Genomic DNA, 22874 nt, shown 5'->3' on the forward strand with positions numbered 1-22874 from the left:
ACCTAAGCCGAGTGGTGTAGTTGCGTTCAAGTATTCATTTGGGAAATAATAATAATATATTAATAAGAATAATAAATAAACATAAATAAAATTGGAATCCGTACCTTATTCTTCCCGATAGTGACACATGGATTCCTCCATTCACTCACTTTTTTTTTTTTTGTGTGAAACAAATAACAAATTTTAAAATATTGATAAAGCAGTGCTGCACTTATTATTATATTTTTGGAAAAATATAAACTTTCATCAATTTTGGAGTAGATTTTACGTAGAATCGTGGAAGAAAAGAAGTGAGAGAAAGAAACATATGATAAATGACAAAAAACGAAGAAAAATTATGAAATAATGTTTACATGTAGAAATTATATTTAGTATTATGGACGAGTTCGGAAAATTTTAAAACTGACCAAATAACAATATTTACAAATTTAAAATAATTAAATTTTTATATCTATTTTTTTTTTAAAAAAAACGGATCCTAAAATTCATTTGGAAATAAATTGACAGAATTTTACTAGTTACTTTATAATAGCTACTCTAAGTTAGATTAAATTGTTGGTTTTTTTGACAATTCTAATTAAAAACTATGTAATCTACTTTAGAAAAACAAAATTGAATATACTGTAGATGTATTTTATTTTATTTTAGTAAACAAGAGAGTTTATAACAGTTACATTACCAAGCAAAAACTTTAAAACTATATTAGCAAAAAAAAAAACCCAAACTTCCTATTTGTTCTCTCTTGTGACTTTTATTTTCTTCCTTTCCTCGCTTTTATCTGATTGATTAGCTTTTAATTTTTTTAGCAATTAGCATACGAATTTCATTTTGTGCACACCGACAGTATAATTTGTTATAATATCAGCCAATAAAATATTACTATTTATATAACTTTTCAAAATAATTTTTACAAAATTAATAAATATAGAGCACAGTTTATGATTAAATTGTAACAATTATTCACATAATATATTCCTTACATACAAGTATTAAGAAAAATTATTCTTAAAAAACTAAAATTATTACATAAACTAATGCGTACGCAAGTTCTTGTTCTTCTAAGAAAAGAAAAGGTGCAAATGCAACTTAGGTAAATCATTAATTACGGTGAGCGTATATTTTACCAATAACTAAAATTATTAAAAATGGTCAAACATTTATTTATTGTTTGGTAAACAAGTATTATGATCTTTAAAAATTGGATTAAAAAATAAAAAAAAATATATTTAACTTTTAATTTAAGTATTTATTATTATAATTATTGTAAAAATAAAAAAAGTTAAAAGAAAATTATGGAAAAGAGTGATTTTGATTATTATTATTATTTGAATGTTGGGAAATATAATGAGTGATAATAAATATTTAATACGCAGAAAGGAAGGAATATAAAACATAAAGTGGGCGTAATAACTGTCTTGCAAGTAACGATGAGCACACCCATCCCCGTCTCTACCCTACACGGTTTCCATTCACCCCACCAGAGGAGCAAAACTCATCATAACCGTTTCTAGTCCAAAACATCATGTTCCAAATTGGACAATCCACGGTCTCTATTTCCTGCGTATGTGATACGAAGTGTTTCACATTCCTATTGACTTGACCATTCTAAAATTGTATTCTCAAGCTAATTACAAAAAAATACAACAACACTTTTCTTCTTCTCTCCATTTCTCTCTCTCTCTCTCTCTCTCTCTCTCTCTCCGTGGAAAGTGGTATTTATTAGGTGCAGGATTTTTCTGTCTTTCCCACCATATTATAAGCTCAACGAGTTCTTATAGCAAAAACAAGCACACCCTTTGCAGCACGCTGATTTAATTTTTTCTGTTCTTGAGGTAATGCAATTTTAGCATTCTACTCACACCCTTTCCTTCTTGGTATTTGGGGATGCTTCTTTTAAAAGAAAAAATTAAACTTTTATTTCTTTTCTACCATTTGGCTTGCCGTGATGTAATTTCTTTTGTTTCTGTATCCGGGTCTTCTAAATATAATAATAGTTTAATTGGCTTGTCACTCCTTAAAATAATGAGTATTATTGTTATTGATTAGTGTAGTCAATGGGGACGTATAATGATGGTTGTTTCTGCATTATCAACGTAAAAAAATAATAAGCAGCAGCAGAAACAGTATTAACAATCTTTAACTCATGGTTTCTGCTGATTTGAATTAAAGTGAGTTTTTTTTTGGGTTGATTAGTTTATTCTGGTATCTATGTGGGATTTGCAGGCATTTACGGAAGGTGGGGTTTGACTTTGCAGGTTAAAGGTGTCAGCTGTGGAGGTTACGGAAGGTCAAGTTTTTTATTCATTGGAGTTTCTGTTACCCCTACAGCACTGCATGTTTGTTGGCTTTTAATTGAGATTTTTTTCTCTTGGGGGGGCTTCCATCACCGAATGGAATTGGATCTTTCATCTCAGATCAACTCATTGTTCCTGGGTTCTGATTCCTTTGAGTGGTTTTCTCATTCCATGTGGGAAGCTTTTAATTTTTCATGGTTCAATCCCTCAGATGTTGTTGACGAGTTTGAGTAAATCTAGTTAGTCTGAGAAGGTTGTTTAAGGGACCACCCTTTTGGCTTTGAGACTTGTTCTCAGTTGTGGATAAAGTGTGATTTAGTAACTTGAAGGTGTTTCTAGTTTTTTTTTTTTGAAGAAGGGGTTGGGATAAGATGGATGATGATGGCAGCAATTCTTGGCTAAGGAGGACGAAATTCTCCCACACAGTATGTCACCGGTTGGATTATTCCAGTTCCAGATTAGGGTCTTTCAGCATTCAGCCAAGGTCACAGCACAGTTCCAGTGCGAAATCAAGGCCAGATGTAACTTTTGTTTCCAAACCCTCCTCGCAGGTTCTGAAAAAGCCCATAATGAGCAAGCAGAGATCTTTGTCCCCTTTGCCTGAAACCTCTCTCTCTGAAACCTTCAAGGAAGCTAGACATGAGCGGAAGAGGTTCTCCACACCTGGTCCAAGGAGGAAGGAGCATGATAAGAGAATCATGGGGAAGTTACTGAACAAGGATTCTCATGTATCCAGTTCTAAATCCCCTTACAGCAGTCCAATGATTAAATCCCCTTACAACAGTCCAATGACCAAATCCCCTTACAGCAGTCCAATTAGACACCTTGCTTCAATGAAATTAAGCGACAAGTCCAAACAGCGCAAGGATTCAGGATGGACAAAGTATTTTGAACATGGAGGAGGAAAGGTGACTGCTGTGGAAACAGCTGAGGAATGGAATGTTGATCTCTCTAAGCTCTTTGTTGGTGTTAGGTTTGCTCATGGGGCTCACAGCAGGCTTTACCATGGCATGTATGAGGATGAAGCTGTGGCTGTAAAAATTATCAGGGTACCAGATGATGACGAAAATGGAATATTAGCTGATCGATTAGAGAAACAATTCATTAGAGAAGTGACACTTTTATCTCGTCTCCACCATCGAAATGTTATAAAGGTAATCTATAATCCAATCCTTTACCTTGTTTTGTTTACAAACTTTTATTTACTTCATTTTAAAAGCTTGTGGTTCTGTTGTTGTTTTCTGATGAAAAGAAGATATGCATGTGTATTATTTTTTACACCTCAACTTTAAAACCTTTTAAAAGGAGGATAAGGTGGAACAAGAAGCGCAGCATACATCATACTTTTAGTGAAGAACAGCACTGCACGCACCTGATTAACTTTTTCTAAGTTTTGTCCTTGCTTTTGTTCTGATGCGGTCTGTTTTTCTTGTTGAATACAAAGCGGACATAGCCCTTATTTTGTGCTGCTAATTACTGGACTAGACCTTTTAGTTATGTTTAAATAATCACCCGTGAAAGTAAGAATACTGCATTATAAATTATAAATCCTTTAGTCTGATTGCAAACTCATACAATGTTGAGAGAATTTAATGTGATTAGAGTCTGGTACTTATACACTTATCTCATTTATCTTGATCTGATTACACAGTTCGTAGCAGCATGCAGAAAGCCGCCTGTGTATTGTGTTATCACAGAATATCTATCAGAAGGTTCCTTGAGGTCATATTTGCATAAGTTGGAGACAAAAACTATTCCTCTGGAGAAGCTAATTGCTTTTGCTCTGGATATTGCTCGTGGGATGGAATACATACACTCTCAAGGTGTCATTCACCGAGACCTTAAGCCAGAGAATGTCCTTATTAATGAAGACTTTCACCTCAAAATTGCTGATTTTGGCATTGCTTGTGAGGAAGCTTACTGTGACTTGTTTGCTGATGACCCTGGTACCTACCGCTGGATGGCACCTGAGATGATCAAACGAAAATCCTATGGGAGAAAGGTTGATGTATATAGTTTCGGGCTTATCTTGTGGGAAATGGTTACTGGAACTATCCCATATGAGGATATGACTCCCATCCAGGCTGCTTTTGCAGTAGTAAACAAGGTATGTTCCTTTGCAGTTAAGTCATATGGATCTGTAATGCAGATATAACAATCTACTAATACTTGTAACATCATTCTTCATTGCCAGTAACTTTATTCCTTGTAAAGTTTTGTATTGCTTTTGTGCTCTATGCATTGAAATCCTGTCAATGGTAGAAAAAGTTCCAAAGCCTCATTTATCCTACTAAATCGCACTTCTTCTATGGTTTCTTATCTTTCGGTGTTGTTGGTTGCTCAAGGCCACTGGCACATAAGAGTAATGCCAACTATAATTGTGTTCAATTAATGACACACATTGCTTACAGATAGACAATGCATACTATGTTTTGCAATCTTTGAGTGTATTTTATGAAAGTGACTGACCTCTCACATGTAGCAGGCATTTTTTGCCTTGTTCGCCAGGGAAACGTTGGTGCTTTCGAAGTTTCTGATTGTGAGGAAAAGGACAATTTTCTTTTTTTCAAAGCTTCCTCCACTTTACTTATATCATGATTTATCCACTCTTTCGATTTTCAGCCATTTTTTTCTCATATTTACTTGCTTTATTTTAGTTTTTATTTCAATGTTGAGTGATGATTGCCAAAGGAGGCATCATTCTCCTGGCCGAGGAAATCAATCATATTGCTACTGTATAAATTGTTCACACATAACCCGTCTGATGAGTAGTACTCTGTAATTTATAGCTAAACCAAATGTATTTTTGATATGTTGCTTAGGTACCTCCTTTGCTTTGAAAACAATGGCTAAAGTAATAGAAATTATTTTCATCCATTCTTGACTGTATTGCTTGCTAAATGAGAGGAAAAAAGATGTGGCATGGCATGCATTAGTTTATATGAAATCGTTATATGATATATCTGTTTCATCAAGTGATGTGGCACAGTAGTTGATAAGATTTCCAAGAATGGGGCTTGTTGAATTCTTAGGATCATCATATATAGGTTAATTGTGGGAAATATTTGCTAGTGAAAACTCTAATGACACGGTTTACAATGAAATTGTAATTTGTAATACTTTTTGTGATTTTGTATTCAGAATTCAAGGCCAGTTATTCCTTCAGACTGTCCAGCTGCAATGCGAGCTTTAATCGAGCAATGTTGGTCTTTGAATCCGGACAAGAGGCCTGAGTTCTGGCAGGTTGCTAAGGTATTAGAACAATTTGAATCTTCGCTTGCTCGTGAAGGAACCCTGACTCTGGTGCAAAACCCTTGTTGTCAAGATCATAAGAAAGGGCTTCTCCATTGGATTCAAAAGCTTGGTCCTGTGCATCAAAACAATGGTCCTGTGCCTAAACCCAAATTTACATGAGTCTCCGAAGTGGGCTATGTCTTTTTGTAGTATACCGGGTTCATTGTAATTAATATTGAATGGTTTGCTATACCCAAAAGAAAAACCAAAGGTTTGTTTTTTAGGTTCTCTAGCTGTAGTCCTCTTATGGTGTTCATGTGAGAGTAAATTGATTTGTAGGCTTGTACATTGAAGTGGAGACATCTTCTATTTTTATTGTTGTGTATACCACCAATTACAATTAAGTAATTGCAATAGGTTAAAAGTTTTCTTTTTTGGGGAGTGGGGGCACAATTTCTTCTATATTTGTTATAAAAGGTACTGTATTTTTAGTTTCTGTAATGTGAAAGTTTTAATTCTATATTTTTGTGTCATTTTCTTGACTAATGCAATGAACCTTGCACACTCAACTGGTGAGAGTGTAGCTCATAATTACTTATTTTGCTTTCTTTGTAATTCTGTTTTACTCTTCTGGGTCATAAAATTGAATCTAAAGTAGGCTACCATTCAACTTAATGATGTGAAATGGCAAAACTCTGGAACTGTAGCAACATTCAATTGCTAATGGAAAAGGGTGAACATGAGAAAAAGTAATGACATGGATGCAAGACATGATGGTGTATCAAACAGTCATACAAGATATTTGTTGAGATTCAAGGGTATTAAAGTAAGTAACAGGGTTTTAAGTAGCTGATATGGATCAACACTTTTTATTGATGATCACTTTTTCCCATCTAAAAACGTCTCATTATTCATTCAGTGACTTAATGCACAGGTAGTACGTTTTGGAATGCATGTGACGATAAAACTGTTTGCTTTTGGGGTTTATGCAATATATTCTACCTTCGACTACCTGTGGCTTCAACTAACTAACTAAATACTTGTACAATATGTTATTCCTCATTGAAAGCTTAAATATCATAAACTTTATTATTTGGTTGCTGTTTGTTGAGGACGTAAATGAGTCACATTCACAACACTTTACCCATAAATGACACACTGTAGGATGAGGTTTATGTTTGTGTTGTCAAATTATAGCTTTTAGCACTTTTACTACACAGGACTTAAGTATGTTCAATGAATCTGAAGGATTGCATGTGACTAGCTAAATTCTATTGGATCAGTTGGCTATGCTAAGGCCTTCAAATGAGTATGACAATTGTTAGGTAAAGAAAGGCTACGTTTGTTTGTTTGTTTAGGAGCATGTAGCAGTGTGACTAAGCAAGCATGCTAGTTGTATATTAAAATTTGATGTTGCTGATGTAATTCGACTAATCTTTTGTTTTGTCAAAATGCAATGTTTTTGGTGACCTATGCCCTCGGTTAGGTGGCCATGCATTTGCAAGGATAAGCATTATCACGTTATAAATTATTGAAACGTTATTGCAGTAGACCCCGTGATATATAGCTTCTTTTTGAAACTGGATTCTCTTTCATTGGGTTTTTTCTGTTCCAAATAGGACAAGAGTGAGTAGTTTTTGGGCTCTTTGGCAACTTGTTCTCAGGGTTCTCATGATCATTTTCATTGTTTGTTTGTTAATACAGAGGATGAAGATGCCACTAGTGACCCAAAAGTAGTTGCAGAGTGTTCTTGCATTTAATTATAACTATCATTTAAGCAGTGTTTTGTTGGCATCAATGAATCAAAGTTAAGTTTACGTAAGCAACATAATTTTATGCTTCTTTTCCTTTCTACTGTTTTCTTGGTAGTCAATAACTCATGAAAAGTTAGAAATACACACTCAGTTTTATAAATTTTAACAAATAATAAATGTGTTAACAATTATTCTATCAGTTTCTTCTATTTGTAGTTTTTTTTTAAGTTTAATATAATATTAATTACTACCTAATCTTTATTAAATTTACTTTCAATTTGTCATATAAGAGTAAAATACGAAATTTTATAATTATTTTATTAGGATCAAAAAAATTATTATATGTATTAGTTTTTACCTATAAATCTTAGGACAGACATCAAATATAATGGAAGAATATTTTTAAATTTGAAAGCATCTTTGTTGTAAAAGTTATTTTATAATATCTTAATTTAATTTTTATGAATTATTTTAAATTTTCTCTAAGTTTTTTTAATTTGTACTTCAATATAAGAGTCTTATAATTTACTTGATTGATAGCAGAAATGTATACTTTTAAAATAGAAAAAATATTCTTTTTATTATTATAGAAAGGTGTTCTAAATTCAAATCTTTGTAATTACTTTATTAAGCAAAAAAAGTTACATATCTTCGAATATAAACGAGCATATGATTATATCTTTACAAATGTAAAATGGAAAGAAAAAACTTTTCTAAACTTTTTTTACTAACTGGAATTTGGAATAATTTGTAATATTTTTTAATTCTAATTTTATATATTTATTTATCATCTATCTTGAAATATTTATTAACTTTTAACATAAAATAAGATTTTATTGTATTCTTTTATTTCTCTTCATCCATTCATAAAGTAGAATTTTATCATATTTTATGTAAGAAAAAAAAAGATTAATTTTATCTTTGCATCTTTTATATTACCCGTGGGTTTTAACTATTACATTATTTATAATTTTAATGTTATATTTCAAGATAATTGATACACATGTTTATTCACTAGTGTAGAGTATTTTGAAACAATCAAAATTTGGTTTTGGTGAGTGTACTCAATCCTATATAAGTTTTAGTCCTTTCTTCTTCTTTTCTTTTGGGTATTTGTTAAGGGAAAGTTTTACCAGTATAGGATTGAACTTTTGGAAGCTTGCCTGATTTAGTGGAGTTGTTGGAGATGATTTTCTAAGAGATTATTGCAAAAAAGAGTTGGTGAATTTGTAATTGTATATTTGTTGTTATAAATTTAAAATAGCATGGTTGATGAATATCGAAAAGAAATACTTAAAATCTTTAGAAACTTTCAGAAATGTCAAGTTTATGGTTTGAGGTTGCTTTGAGATTAAGTATTAGTCGAGTAGTGTATTGTTATTCGAATGTATACCAGAATGGCGGTTTTTTCTTCAAAAGTCACGTTCTGCTAAGAATTAAACGCTTTCAACGGTTACATCTCATCTCGGAAACTCCATCAATTGTTTTCGACTATTTAGAAATTAATCTTTTCGAGCTTAGAGGCAAGTGTATCGGTCGGTATTGGACGAGCTAGTAACGATCGTCTAAGGTAAATAACATCATAAAGAACACAATAAATAACGGTTATCATTAGTAGTACCACTAGCATTGAATAAATAACGGTTATCATTAGTAGCTATCATTAGCACTAAATAGTTAACGAGTATCATTAGTAGTAATCATTAGCATTGAATGAGTCAAGATGCAGCCCAAAAGATATGAGAAAAATTCCCAACGGAACAAATGGGAAAAAAGGAGACATTTGTATAAAAGGGGGACAGGACAAAGGAGTAAGGTACGTTTTTAGATCCCACTATAAGACACCCTAGATAGAGCACTGACTTGAGCGTTGAAGTACAATCGCAGATGCTCTCCCCAGTCGACCGAGTGCCAACATTAAAGGAAGGAGACAAGAAGATTACATCAACCACTCATCAACAAGCATAAGTATTGTCTGGGTCCCTCACAGTCCTCACAGGTATAATTGGCTCCCACTGTGGGGTCAAGACAGTGCAATTTCCAGCAGCACGTCGCAAACAACAATGGTGCCGACAAGGAACAACGTCAACCTTGACCGGATGGCAGAAGAACAAATGGCCCTGATCCATGCCCTCCAAGCACAAATGGAGGAGTTGCGGTAGAAAAGTATTGCTGACCAACAGAAGAACAAAGAGGATCGACGTCGACATGAGGAAGATCGATGCCGACAAGACGAAGAAATACTCCTGCTGAAAAGGAAAAATGAGAACTTGTTACTATGAATCGGAAGTCCCGAGCAGGAAGAGCAATCCCGGACACCTCACCCTAAAACCAATCAACCCAGAGCCATATCACTAGGTCTGTCAACTCACCCAAATCCCCAGACTCACCAGAGCTCTAAAAACAATTTTGCCCCAACCGAGGAGGAAGACCAGAGAGGACACCCATTCACAGATGAGATAATCAATGCTCTACTCCCTCCAATGTGGAAAGGGTTAACCATCAAACCTTATGATGGTTCCACCGACCCAGATGAGCACCTGAATGTCTTTAAAACACAGATGACCTTATACACAACTGACAAAGCACTGTGATGTAAAGTGTTCCCTACCTCTCTCCAAGAAGGACCACTCGATTGGTTCACCAAAATTTCTACCAATTCCGTGGAGAATTTCAAAGACCTGACAATGAAATTCATCACACAATATGCCACCAACTGATCGCATCACACATCGTCCTTATCCCTCCTCAATGTGAAGCAAGAAAAAGGTGAATTCCTACAGACGTTTATGAACAGATTTAGCAAGGTATGTATGGGTATCAAAAACTTGATGCCTGAAATAGCCATTCATCACCTAGTTGGGGTCATCCGTTCGATTTACAGAAAGCTTATCAAGAGATCGGCCAAAGACATGAACGAACTAAGAACCTGAGCCACGAAGTTCATGCAGATTGAAGAACATGTCCATTACCAAAGGCACACCAAACTGAAACCACCGATAAGGAAAGCGAGAAAGAAAAAGATAAAGGTAATCGACCCGGACCAAAACGATCCGACCGATTTAGAGAAATTCGCAACCCCCGACTCCATAACTATACACCCTTCACAGTTCCTACGGGAAGAATTTTAGACGAAGCGTTACAAGCCAAACTCATCCTGACCTTAAAACAGTCACAAACCCTGCGAAATGCCGATACGTCCAAGCATTGTTAGTACCATCGCAACTACGGCCATACGACGGAAGGATGTTAAGCCTTGAAGGACAAAGTTGAAGAACACTAGGTAAACCCTATAGCAATAAGGAAGAAGTAAACCTCACTTAGTTCAAATGGAGTGCTATTTATAGAAAATTGTCGAGGAGAGAGGTTATCACATACATCACTCGATACCGTTAGATTCATCTTCATCCAATGGCTCAGGTCATTCGGCCTATGAAACGACACTTCATCCTAACCGTTGGATTTCTTAGATTAAACGGTGTCCATCAAATAGGCAGCTTAATTCCAAAAGGCAAACGTCAAATCACTAATACACATTTAATGCGTCCAACCATCACATCTGACATCAGGAACTCCAACAGTCATCTTCGGCTCTTCAGAAATTAACTTCTTCAAGCCTAGGGGACAAGTGTATTGGTTGGTACCGAACAAGTCAATCTCGGTCTCGTTTACCGACCGTCTGAGTCAAAGAACATAGGAAATACCATAAGTAGCGACAATTACAAGTAGCGTTGAATGAGTCAATGTGCATCCCGAAATATGCGGAAATAACTAAATAACTGAAAGATACACATTCCTGATATCAAGGAACCAATGTACATATAAGTTAATAATTGATGTTCGGTCCATCAAGGTCAAGACCCATAAAGTTATGCTATAAGTAGAGCCATTTGTGAATGAGTAAGGTACGTTTTTCATATTCTACCAGAACACACTTAAAATAGAATACTTACTTGATAGTCAAAGTGCAATTTGCAGGTAACTCCTGACCAACCGAGCATCAACATTGAAGGAATGAGACTTAAAGGAATCTGAAGATCACTGACACGCCAGCAATTGTACGCCTAGTCACCCCTCAACCTATACAGGTACAATTCTATTTACTTATTTTTTTAATTTATAAATATTTTTATTATTTATGCTATTTAGTTTTATTGTATTTATATACTTATTTATTTACAACCATTTCTGCTGAGTCACGTTCGTGACACTATCTTAGTTATTTATTTGATACTTTTATAATTATATTTGTTTATTAATATACTTATAACTTCATTTTATTTATTTATTTATTTGATTATTTTATGATTTTAAAATTATATTTCTCATGCGTTTCTAACCTCATTGAATCTTATTTAATGATTATCATTAATTATGGAGTATTTCCTAGTTAACCTTTTCTTGTTATTTAATATATATATATATATATGTATTTCATAATGTTAATATTTATTAATTTTATTTGATTATAAATAAATATTTTTTCTTCTAATTTTTTTTAATTTTATACAGTCATATATAAAATAATAATAATAATAATACTATTAAAAAAATAAGGATTTTTTAAAATTATTGTTGGAGATTTAACCTATTTTTTTATTAACCATGACTAGACTCATTAAAGCTATTAGTCACTATAAAATTATAATCAAATATTTTTAATATAAAATAAAATATAATATATTGATAAAATTGTAAAGATAATATATATATTATTTTTATTAATGTTCAATTTTTTTATACATGATAAAAATGGAAAATATCAATTTAAATATATAAGCACTAAATCTTTCAAAATAATTTTCTGCAATTATCACAAATTTTTTTTCAAAAATGTCAATTTTAATTATTTTTAAGAAGAGATGATTATGAACATTAACATTTGTAAGAGGCATGAGTCATTTTGAAAGAACAAGTAATATTATTTTTTACATACATTCCAAATTTACACCAATTCAATCAATATTTTGTTATAACACTACAAAAAAAATCATCACACATTGCAACTAATTTTAGAGATCAAAATAATTAGTTACTATTGAATTAAATTTAAGACTATGTTAGAGAACTAAAAAAATCATTGGTATCTAAAATAGTTTTTATTACTCATACAACTTTATAAGCAGTTTTTAAATTGGTATCTAACCATTAACTACCAAGTTTTATCTATTAATATTTTAGTAGCTAAAACCTTAGTAACAAATTTAGATACCAACTTAGAAATCATTTTATAAATTTTTATTAATAATAATTAATTATTTTTGTCTCTAAATTTAGTTGTTATTTAATAAATTTATTGTAGTGTAAATTATATAAATAAAGTAACAAGATAAAGAAAATAAAGATTGTAATTAAATAAAACACATGTTTCTTTCCAAAATAAGAAAGAAAAAAAATAAAAATAAAAATATATATATATATAATTTTATCTCATATCTTAATTTTGTTAAAATATTGAATAAAATAATTACTTTTAAGATATAATTAAATTAATAATCAGGATACAATAAGACTTTTAATATTTAGTTATTTAACTTTACATTTATTAATAGATATTTTGATTCAATAATTATAATTTGACGAACTATTTCAGTTAGGTGTTATTTAAATTTACAAGTTGTAGTTAATTTTCGACTATTTTATAATGTAAATAAAAGAATGTGATAGATATGCACATAAAATATAAAACTTCTGTACAGAACTAAATTTGAATAATTTATTAACGATGCATTCAACTGGAAAGAATGTTTAAAAAAAAAGTGGATTAACACATGTTTGGAACTTAGAAAAGTCATGTTAAGTGGATAAATTATTAGGTGAGTCCAATCATCATATGTATAATCTTGATTACTTTTTATAACACGTAATTATATTATTAAATACTTTTATTTTAAATTTAAAATCTAAAATGAGACTCGTAGATTTGTAGAAACCATTGTTTAGGACCACTTTATAACTTTTTTTTTCATGAAATGAGTTTATGATGAAGCTAGAACTTGGAGTTTCAACTTCAACCTTGAAAATCACATATAGAATACCATATTAGACATGCTATTACTTGATCCCATCCTGATCCTGCCTGTTGACCGGAACGCTGGAAACTGCCTCGTCAAAGGATCGTCGTGCGCACCGCTTCAAACTTCCGTTCTTCTTCGAGATCCACCTCAAGAACCTGCAAAGGAACAGAGCGGCGCCGCTGCGGCCGATCGCACTCCAACGCCCAAGTCAGTGACCGAATCACCAAATACTAAGAGAACAGGAACCGTGCAAATTCTCTCTCACAGTGTGCTCTATAACTCGCAAGCGTAAAGAGTATAATCTGAACGCGCGTACCTCAGAAAGTTCGTTGAGAACTCTTATATACCTGGTTACTTTCTCTCTCCTGACAGTTACAGACTTGGACACGTGGCTCGCATCCAGTCGTACACGTGCCTTCATCTGGAGCCTCCTTGGCTTGGGCGCTGCTTCTGACTCTCTTTTTGGCTAAGTTATTTATGCATGGTGCTGCCCAGTACATAGCTAACTTGGGAGTGCGATCTCTACTGGAATTGGCGAGTTAGGGTGCCTTCGTACACCTTCCCTGTGGTCTCGTCGGCCGCCTTCATAATCTGCACCACCTTCATCTCTGGCGATGTGCTTGCTCTGGCGATCTCCAATCACTAGGTCGCCTGAGTTTACATCTGGCGACTTCATCTTTAACCCGGTGATCGCCGATTCTGGGATGCTGGAGATCGGAACACGCCAACTTAATAACTGGCGACTTCACGAGCCCCCCGACTTCCTTCCCTTCTGCCAACCTGGCGCCTTGTCAACACGCCTATACTGTAGCTGGATGTCACGTCATCACTTCCGACTACCAGGGCGGTACACATCCCAACTCAATTTTTTTTGTCATCCATTTATTTCAGTAACCAAATCACATAAAAAGAATTCTTGTGTTCAGATTCTGATTACAATTAAAGGTTTTTTCTTCTTACAACTCCATAACTTCTTCTCACATTCTATAAATTAAATTAAAAGATTATTTTATTCTTAAAAAAATTACATTTTGAATTTTACAATTCAATTTTTTTTTCTTCAATTTACACCTCTCAACTTGTAGAACTCGAAATGTATTTCTCTGAATTCTACAGTCTAAAATATATATTTTTTAAAATATTATGAATTAAAAAATTTAAAAATTATTTTTGGATTTAGAAATACATTTCAAATTCTATTTTCAAATTCTATAATTCATAAATATCCAGATTTCATTTCTGAATGTAATTTAAAAAAAAATTATTATGAATTATAGAATTCAAAAAATATTCTTAATTTAAAAATATCTTTCCGATTCTGTAATATAATTTTTTTCTGAATTACTCATTCCAAAATATAAAAACATCAATAAAAAAAATACTTTTGATATTTAAAAAAATATGGAATGTCACAAGAAATTATGAATGTGTAGAAGAAACCACCACAATTAAAATAACAATGAATCCGAAAGAAGTTGTTAAACCCCTAGATCTTCAATGGACCTTCAACGGGCCCAAGGTTAAGAACCCTTTTCAAGATATATTGGATCTTGGTGATAAGAGAAGAAAATAAATATGTTTTTTAGAAAAAGCAATATTTTGACACCCATGTATTTTAAAACAATTACTTGACAACTGGTGATAAGACAATGTAATAATTAAAAAAAAAATATTTTTAATTATAAAAAATAAGAGAGAAAAAGGTAAAAAAGTAGTGGATATAAAGTGGTAGTGTTCTTTTTTAGTATCCAATAATTATTGGAGCTGAATATAAGACCTTTGTGGCTTATTAAAGTGAAGAAAATGAGATGTGAAAGGATTGAAAAAAATCCAGAAAGGTAATTGAATTATTAGTTGGGATGATGTTTGTAGTAATGTTTCTTATCTAGCCATATGCTAAAAACAAGGAATGATGAAAGTTAAAGAGGCAAAAGTGAGTAGCAATAAATGGCCTCTTGTGTTTGAAATCAACAACATAACATTCCAATTCTGCGAAGAGTCGTTTTCCAATGTTGTTTTTGGAGTGAGTAAAGCCACTTTTATATAAAGACCGTTCCTTCTCATTCACATGGGGATATCATGAGATGCGTGCACTTCTGCATGCAAAATCTTCACAAACACCCCCCCAAAAAAAGTTACACTATAACTTTGAGAATACCCCACTTTTTTCTTTTCTTTTGGGTCAAAAAGTTGAATAAGATTTTTGTAATTTGTTTGGATTTGAAGAGATGGGGAAGAAAGTGAAAAATCCGATTATTTGGATCAAGAGAAAGAGAATGGAAAGTGAATGAAAATGAAAGAAAATTAGGAATATTTATAAGTGATGTGATGAATGTAATTGATAATCGTAAAATATTCACATAGAAATAATTGTAAAAGATATAAGTAAAATTGTAAGTTTTGTAAAAAATCAACTAAAATTGTTATAAAAGTTCAACGCCATAATGATATTAAATATATAACCATACAATACATTATAATGGAAACATAGTTAAATTAAAATAATTAGGTGTAAAAACAGAGTTAAATTAAAATAATTAGGTGGAAAAAACAACAATATGAAAGTCATCAAATTTTTGATCAATTCTTTAATAAAACATCTCAAAACTTTTATTAACATTGACTTCACAATATTTAATCATTACTACAACTCCTAAATATCACCATAAATTTGTGAAACCATTTATATAAACTTGACTTGAACTCAAAATTTGTATAAACTCCTATGTATTTTCATTTTAGTACAATGAAGTTTTATTCAGTATGAACAGACTTGAATTCAAAAAAATCTTGTGTGTAGATTTTTTTATGCAATTTTCATTCTAATTTTGGCAAAAATTACAATTAAATTCTTAAATTTAAAGAACATTTATAGATTATTTTTTATACTTTTATACAATTTTTTTGTATGAAAAGTATTATTAAATGTACTTTTTATTTAAAATAAAAGCATGAAATTTGGAGAAGTGGTAAAAGAAAGTAAGTTGAGAAATGTTATCAATAAAATAAATATCATAAAGGGTAATCAATTAAGAGAATAATTAAAAATGGATTTTTAAATAATATCATTAAATATCCACACATATCTACCTATAAATGATAATTTTAGCATAAGTGTTAGGTGTTGCATTTAATTTATATATTTTAATTTTATTTATTTTGGTCTACTACTACACTACAAGAAAATCATGAAATAGAAACTCATTTTTAGATACCAAAATAATTAGTTGCAATAGTAACTAAATTAGAGACCATTTTAGAAATTAAAAAGAAATTTGGTTTCTAAATTAGTTTCTATTATTTTTTATTATTGTTAAATAGTTTCTAAATTGGTATCTAATTAGCAACCAAGGTTTTTGCTACCAAATTTAGAAACTAAATAATTGGTAGTTAAAACCTTAGTTGCTAATTAGATACCAATTTAGAAACTATTTAACAATAATAGAAAATAATATAAACTAATTTAGAAACCAATTTTGTTTTTAGTTTCTAAAATGGTCTCTATTTTAGTTTCTATTGTAACTAATTATTTTGGTTTCTAAAAATTGGTTTCTATTCCATGATTTTCTTGTAGTGTTAGTTCACAATATTTCACACCTAATCCGGAGCATAACACTAGTGGAACATCTTTCAATAAATGACGTTTCTATCTCTAGCAAGTTGCATGTATTTTTTTATGTCTATCTCTCATTATGTTCTATCTACACCATACTGTTATAATTTGATTATGTGAGATGCATAACTGATTATGCTTTGAAACCAACTATATAATTGATTATGGGTCATAATAATCGATTATGTAATCTAGTTAATCGACTATGTCTCTTTTGATAATAGATTATGCCTCTTTGATAATAGGTAGTGACTCTTCATAATTGATTTCCTTTGCTTGGTTCACTATTTCAACGTTTTAGTTCTTCCACGTTTAAAATAAATGGCAAAATAATATGTTTCATGTTTGCCTTGATCGAAACACATGTTAAGTGCTTGTCATTTATGTGTTATTGTTTTACGCACACATCTTGAATACTTGAAATACGGAGGAATACGAGTAGCGTGAGTTTATGTATATATTTTCATTTTTTAAGTAAAAAAATTGTATATACTTTTTCTTATTAAGTATAAAATTTGTGTCTTATTCTTGTTTGTGTTGAATAGAGGATATCTTACCAATCCTATATTATTCTACTTATTAATTAAATAATTAAAAAATAAAATTGAAAGTTAAACATTTTCATAGGACAAAAATAGATAATAAAAATATTAACAAGGAGTAGAAATGATCAAATATGTTCTAGAAAAAAATTCAATGAAATGAAATGTTTTGAAACAAATAACACTAAATAATCGAGGTTATGATGAGATGAAAAATACTTTAGAGATATAGTGAAGTTGATGAATATCAAATAGTTAATCATTGAGAGAGAAAATAAATAGAGTAATGATTTTTTTTTTAAATAAGATGAAACTAAAAGTAAAATAATAATACAAATAAGTCTTTTAGATTATCTAATAAATGATGATTTAGTAATTTAAATTAGAATGAGTGGAACAAATAAATATATAGATACTTATCTTCATTTTTATATCTAATTAAAATTTTATTATTTATCAATATTCATATCTATACTTAATCAAATCGGGTATTACCTGGTCAAAGTTTAGATGAATTTAAACAACAATCACGAATGTAAATTATTTGTAATCATTAGGTGGAAGTCACTCCATTTCTCAAACTTGCATATCTTAAATTTGACCTATTGTTATGCTTAGTATTTTGGTTTCAGATGAATTGTCAATGATTGGAAACTATTAGTGTTGTGTCTCTTATTTAATTGGTTTCAAATTTAAATTTTGATCATTAAATAATCGATACTCTATTCCCTTTTCTCATCTTATTAAACATTAATCAAATTAACTATGATATTATTTTCTTCAAAATCTTAAAGTGTTTTTTTTTTCGATATATTTTAAGAATTTGGTATATTGAAGAAGTTACATATTCGAAATTCATCTCTTTTAGACCAAAGGTAAGTTTTTTTTCAAAAAAAAATTAACGTAGAAGAATTTTCTACCTTGAATTAAGATATCATCCCTTTTACTTGAGAGGAAGTGAAAACATTCTTCATCCCTTTTCTACCTTGATTTTTATTTATAAATTTAATGAGATATTGGGTTTTTACTCTTTGTAAGTTTAATTTTTGCAATAGTGTGGTTGTTGAAGAGGTGCAAAAAAGTCTTGAGGATGAACATCTTTAATTAAAGTGATTTTGATGATTACGTTGTTACACTTTATATCATAATGATGCTTAGATCATAGGGATTATATGTGTGAAGTTGGAGATGGAGGAGTGGGTGGTGGAAATAGTAATGGAGAGTGCAAAGAACTTACTGTGGAAACTTTTGGTTGTTGAGGGTTCAAATTGTAACGGAACAGGATGAGCTCACTCTACTTACTGGTGACATTTTTGTTTTTTAATTAAAATAATAAGAAAACAAACATTGTCTAAAAAGAATTAATGTCACTTTTATGACACACAGATATTAATATGAATAAAGTATATAGGATGAGAACCAACAATTATATATTTTTCTATGGGTTAAAATTTATTGAATATTATGATTTTAGAAGAAAGAATTATTGTAATAAAAAGCTAGTTTTAAATTTTTATTTTATTTTTAATAAATTTCTATTAATGGGAGAGTATGTACAACCAGATGTGTTTTAAATATTTTTCATTTCTATTTAGCATTAACCTAATATTTTTCCATCGAGTTGATATACAAAGTAATATTTCTAGTTATTTTATGATTAAGTTGAAAACATTAATTAAGATATCTAAACAAAATCTTCTTTATAGCAATATTTGGACACAGGGAAAGTATTAGTAATAACTAAAAATCTTCTTTAACAATAGTTTTATAATTGTTGTTAGTTTTATAGTTGTTGTGTTGTTAGAAAAATGAGATTTTCAATAATAACACTACAATAAAATCATTAAATAGAGAATAATTTAGAGATAAAAAATAATTAATTATTATATTAACTAAATTAGATATTATCTTAGAGACTAAAAAAATTATTGGTATTTAAAATAATTTTGATTATTAATAAATAATTTCTAAAATTAATATCTAATTAACTATAAAAAATTTAGCTACAAACTTTAGAATTTAATAAAAATATTTAAAAAAGAAGAAACTATTTGAATTAATGAAATTGAAGTTTGTGTTTCTTAAATGCAATACATTATTTAAATGAAACTACACAAATAAAAAAATTGTGTAAACAAGATTTTGATAAGCGAGAAAGTACTACCATGAAGATTTGAGTTAAATTTTGTGGATATTGAATAAGTAGAATAGTTGAGAGAAAAAATGAAAATTTGCAAAATAAAAGAGGAAAAGAATATTTCTTTTTAATAAAACAAAATCTAAAGATCAAAACTAAGTAAGATAAATCATTTTGGTTACCTAAAATATAAGTGTTTTAATAATATAAAACGAGATGAACATGAGGATGGGATGGATATGCGGATGAGGACGATATGTTCATCATTATACTTATATCCAATTTTTAAAAAAATAGAGTATTATCCATACTCATACCTATACTGAATCATTATGAAAAAATTTCATTAAAATTGAGACAAGTTTAGAGAATACTTATAAGAACGAGTTTATCTGTCACCCCTAATTAACTTCAACTTTTTATTTTATTTTTATCTTAAATCATTGAAGTTTAAAATAAAAAACATTGATTAATTTACTAATAATTGGTAATAATTTTTTTCTCATTGAAATTTAACATGCTATAAAAGCTAAAACACATTTGCAAGAACCAATTACTTTATATTATGAAGTTTGTAGTTAAAACCTTAATAAGTAATTAGATACCAATTTAGAAACTAGTTTATAAATTTTATTAATAATAAAAAGTATTTTAGATAATAATAATTTTTTTAGTCTCTAAAATATTATTTAATTTTGTCAATATAGTAACTACTTATTTTTTATCTCTAAAATAAATTTTTATTTAATGATTTTTTATAGTGTGGAAAATAATTTAATGAAAATAACCTTAACCTTGATGGAAAAATAATTCAAAATTATATAAATTAAAAATAATCCCTATTAATTTCGACTGGAATTTTTTTTACTTGATTGTTCAATAACTAGTCTCATTTTCAATAAAAGAATTAGTTAACATCAACAGAAAGTAACACTCTCAATATTGGTAAAGAAAACATTGTCTAGTATTGACAAAAACTAATTTTGCTTAACAATTATCAAGAAATAACTAAAAACAACTCTACTTAATGTAATGAAAATGAAAGAAATTAATGTTTGAGGTAATTTAGAAAACACTTTTGATATTAAGAAAGAAAAATCTTATTAATATCAATTGAAAAATAACCGCTATCAACATCAATATAAAAAAATTATTATCAGAATCAATCAAAATAACAATGTCAAGTTGTTAATGTCTCGACACTGGCCAAGTCGATGACATTTGAGTCTCAACCTAGTGACAATATCTTAATGATGCATACTAAGAATAGTGTAAGACAAGAAACAACATAGATAAAATAAAATAAAATAAAAAGAGGAAAGGTATTAAAAAAAAATCTGAATTATTATATTTTTAAGATGAAATTTAAATAAAAACTATTATTTCTTTTCAATTTACTCACCAAATGAACCTATTTTATGATCAAATATTTTAAGTTCTTTACGATATTTAATTATCTCCTAAAATTCTCCATCAATGTACTATTAAAATTGGGTTTAGCCCATTTAAACAATCAAACCTAATTCAACATAGGTTGACTTTGTTAATTTAAAAAATAAATAAATAAGTAATTAACAAGTCAAATTAAAAGAATTCACAAATAGCTCACTTTAAGTATATAGATTATAATTAAGTAATTTCATTTTTCATTATAATTAAAGATCACATTTTAATGAAATCTTAAATGTATAAACCTAAAATATCTAGTACTAAAAATGAATTAGTTTATTATTTAATAAGTTATACTCGTATATATTGTTGCTATGTTTGTATATTAATTTCCTTAATATTATCGAGAATGAATATTAACAAATCTTGATTTTGATTAAGGCATTTATATCTAGAGTTAAACTAGTGTTTAATAAATAGAGAAATCCAAAGGAAATATATATACACCTATTAAGTAGAAACATCAAAAGACAAATAGCTTAAACCTAAAATACGACAAAATAGTAGCCCCACCACATCCCATATCACAGAACCTTTAACAGTAGCATCTAATCATTGTAATTTGCTTTTCTTAAAGTCACTAGAAACTCCAAAGTACGTTGCAACCCTTATCTGGTAGTGCCTTTAGCTTCATGAAATCATGAGTATTCTTAGCTCTAGAGGTTGTTGCATCCTTAAGGGACATATTCATGGAGAACAACCCTAGTTCATCAAAAAGTGATAGAAAATTCGTTGAGAGGGATAGAAGAAGCCAAATGAAGGATCTTTTCTCCAAGCTCAACTCAGTACTGCCTCATCAAAGCTCAAGGGTATGACCCTCTTTTTTCTCTTCATAAATCTCTCCCCTTCACTGCTTAATTACACAACCAAATGCTCCTATATGCTCACAAACGTCTCAATTTCATTTGAATCTTTGCAGGAGAGAATTTCACGGCCAGATCAGATAGGTGAAGCCACAGACTACATAAAGAATTTACAGATTAAGTTGGAGAAAATGAAGGAGAAAAAAAGCAACCTAACAGACATTGAAAGGTCAAGAAATGATAGCATGAATATGGGGGTGAAATCTTCAGAATTTAAGATCCAACAAATGGGTTCAACCTTGGAGGTTGTTCTAGTAACTGGGTTGGATTGCCAATTCATTTTCAATGAGACCATTCGTATTCTTCAAGAAGAAGGATCAGACATAGTTAATGCCAGTTATACAGTTGTTGAAAATGCAGTTTTCCATACAATACACTGTCAGGTGAGCTATGAATTCTCCATAACCCCTCTGCCCTATTCAAAAATTGTATTTTCTAAACAATCATTTATCATATTCAAGATTGAACTTACATTTAAATTAACTAAAGAGTTTTTTTGTAAGAATACCATTTAATAAGGTGAATTAGCTAAATTTTACTTATATTTCAATTCATCAAAATTATGCTACATTAAACATGCAACTTGTTTGCATTTTTCAGGTAGATGAATCTGCCAATGGAGCTTTTAGGATATCGGAGAAACTGAAGAATTATGTCAATGGACGGTAGCATTAGTTGTTGGTGGAAATCTAAATTGAATTATTTGAATAGGATACCATTGTTTTACCTAGTAAGCACATTCACAATCGCTGTCTTGTTTGCTTTCAATATTAAGATTCAGTTTATGCGTCTCTGTTGGGCACACAGCACGTACGCTTGTATGTGTGTATATTGATGTTGCAAAATCTGATGACAAAGGTTGTTTTGTTTGTTTTATAGTTAGAATTTTACTCGTTTTGTTTGTTTAATGTTCGATGTGATTCGAAGAACACTGAGTATGTTTGGGAAAGAGAAAAAAAAAAAGGCGAATG

General features: G+C 30.2%; 2 protein-coding genes across 4 annotated transcripts; both read left to right on the forward strand.

Moving 5' to 3' along the window:
* Positions 1–1423: 1423 nt before the first annotated feature.
* On the forward strand, positions 1424–6048 carry LOC137812049 (serine/threonine/tyrosine-protein kinase HT1-like). 3 transcript variants are annotated; one of them, XM_068613928.1, is made up of 4 exons: positions 1424–1832; positions 2256–3448; positions 3946–4401; positions 5436–6048. In XM_068613928.1, the coding sequence occupies exons 2-4, from the start codon at positions 2666–2668 to the stop codon at positions 5706–5708; spliced, it is 1512 nt and encodes a 503-aa protein (XP_068470029.1). In that variant the 5' UTR covers positions 1424–1832; positions 2256–2665; the 3' UTR covers positions 5709–6048. The 3 variants fall into 3 exon arrangements, with proteins under 3 accessions (XP_068470029.1, XP_068470028.1, XP_068470030.1); XM_068613927.1 differs by having other exon boundaries at positions 1603–1832; positions 2224–3448; XM_068613929.1 differs by lacking the exon at positions 1424–1832 and adding an exon at positions 2010–2168.
* A 15589-nt stretch (positions 6049–21637) lies between these two features.
* On the forward strand, positions 21638–22772 carry LOC137809768 (transcription factor bHLH162-like). Its single transcript, XM_068610852.1, has 3 exons — positions 21638–21849; positions 21960–22286; positions 22504–22772. Exons 1-3 carry the CDS (start codon positions 21730–21732, stop codon positions 22570–22572), a joined length of 516 nt encoding a protein of 171 aa, XP_068466953.1. The 5' UTR covers positions 21638–21729; the 3' UTR covers positions 22573–22772.
* The last annotated feature ends 102 nt before the right edge of the window (positions 22773–22874 follow it).

The sequence above is a fragment of the Phaseolus vulgaris genome, chromosome 2, assembly GCF_000499845.2.
Source record: "Phaseolus vulgaris cultivar G19833 chromosome 2, P. vulgaris v2.0, whole genome shotgun sequence".
In the NCBI taxonomy this organism is placed as follows: Eukaryota; Viridiplantae; Streptophyta; class Magnoliopsida; order Fabales; family Fabaceae; genus Phaseolus; species Phaseolus vulgaris.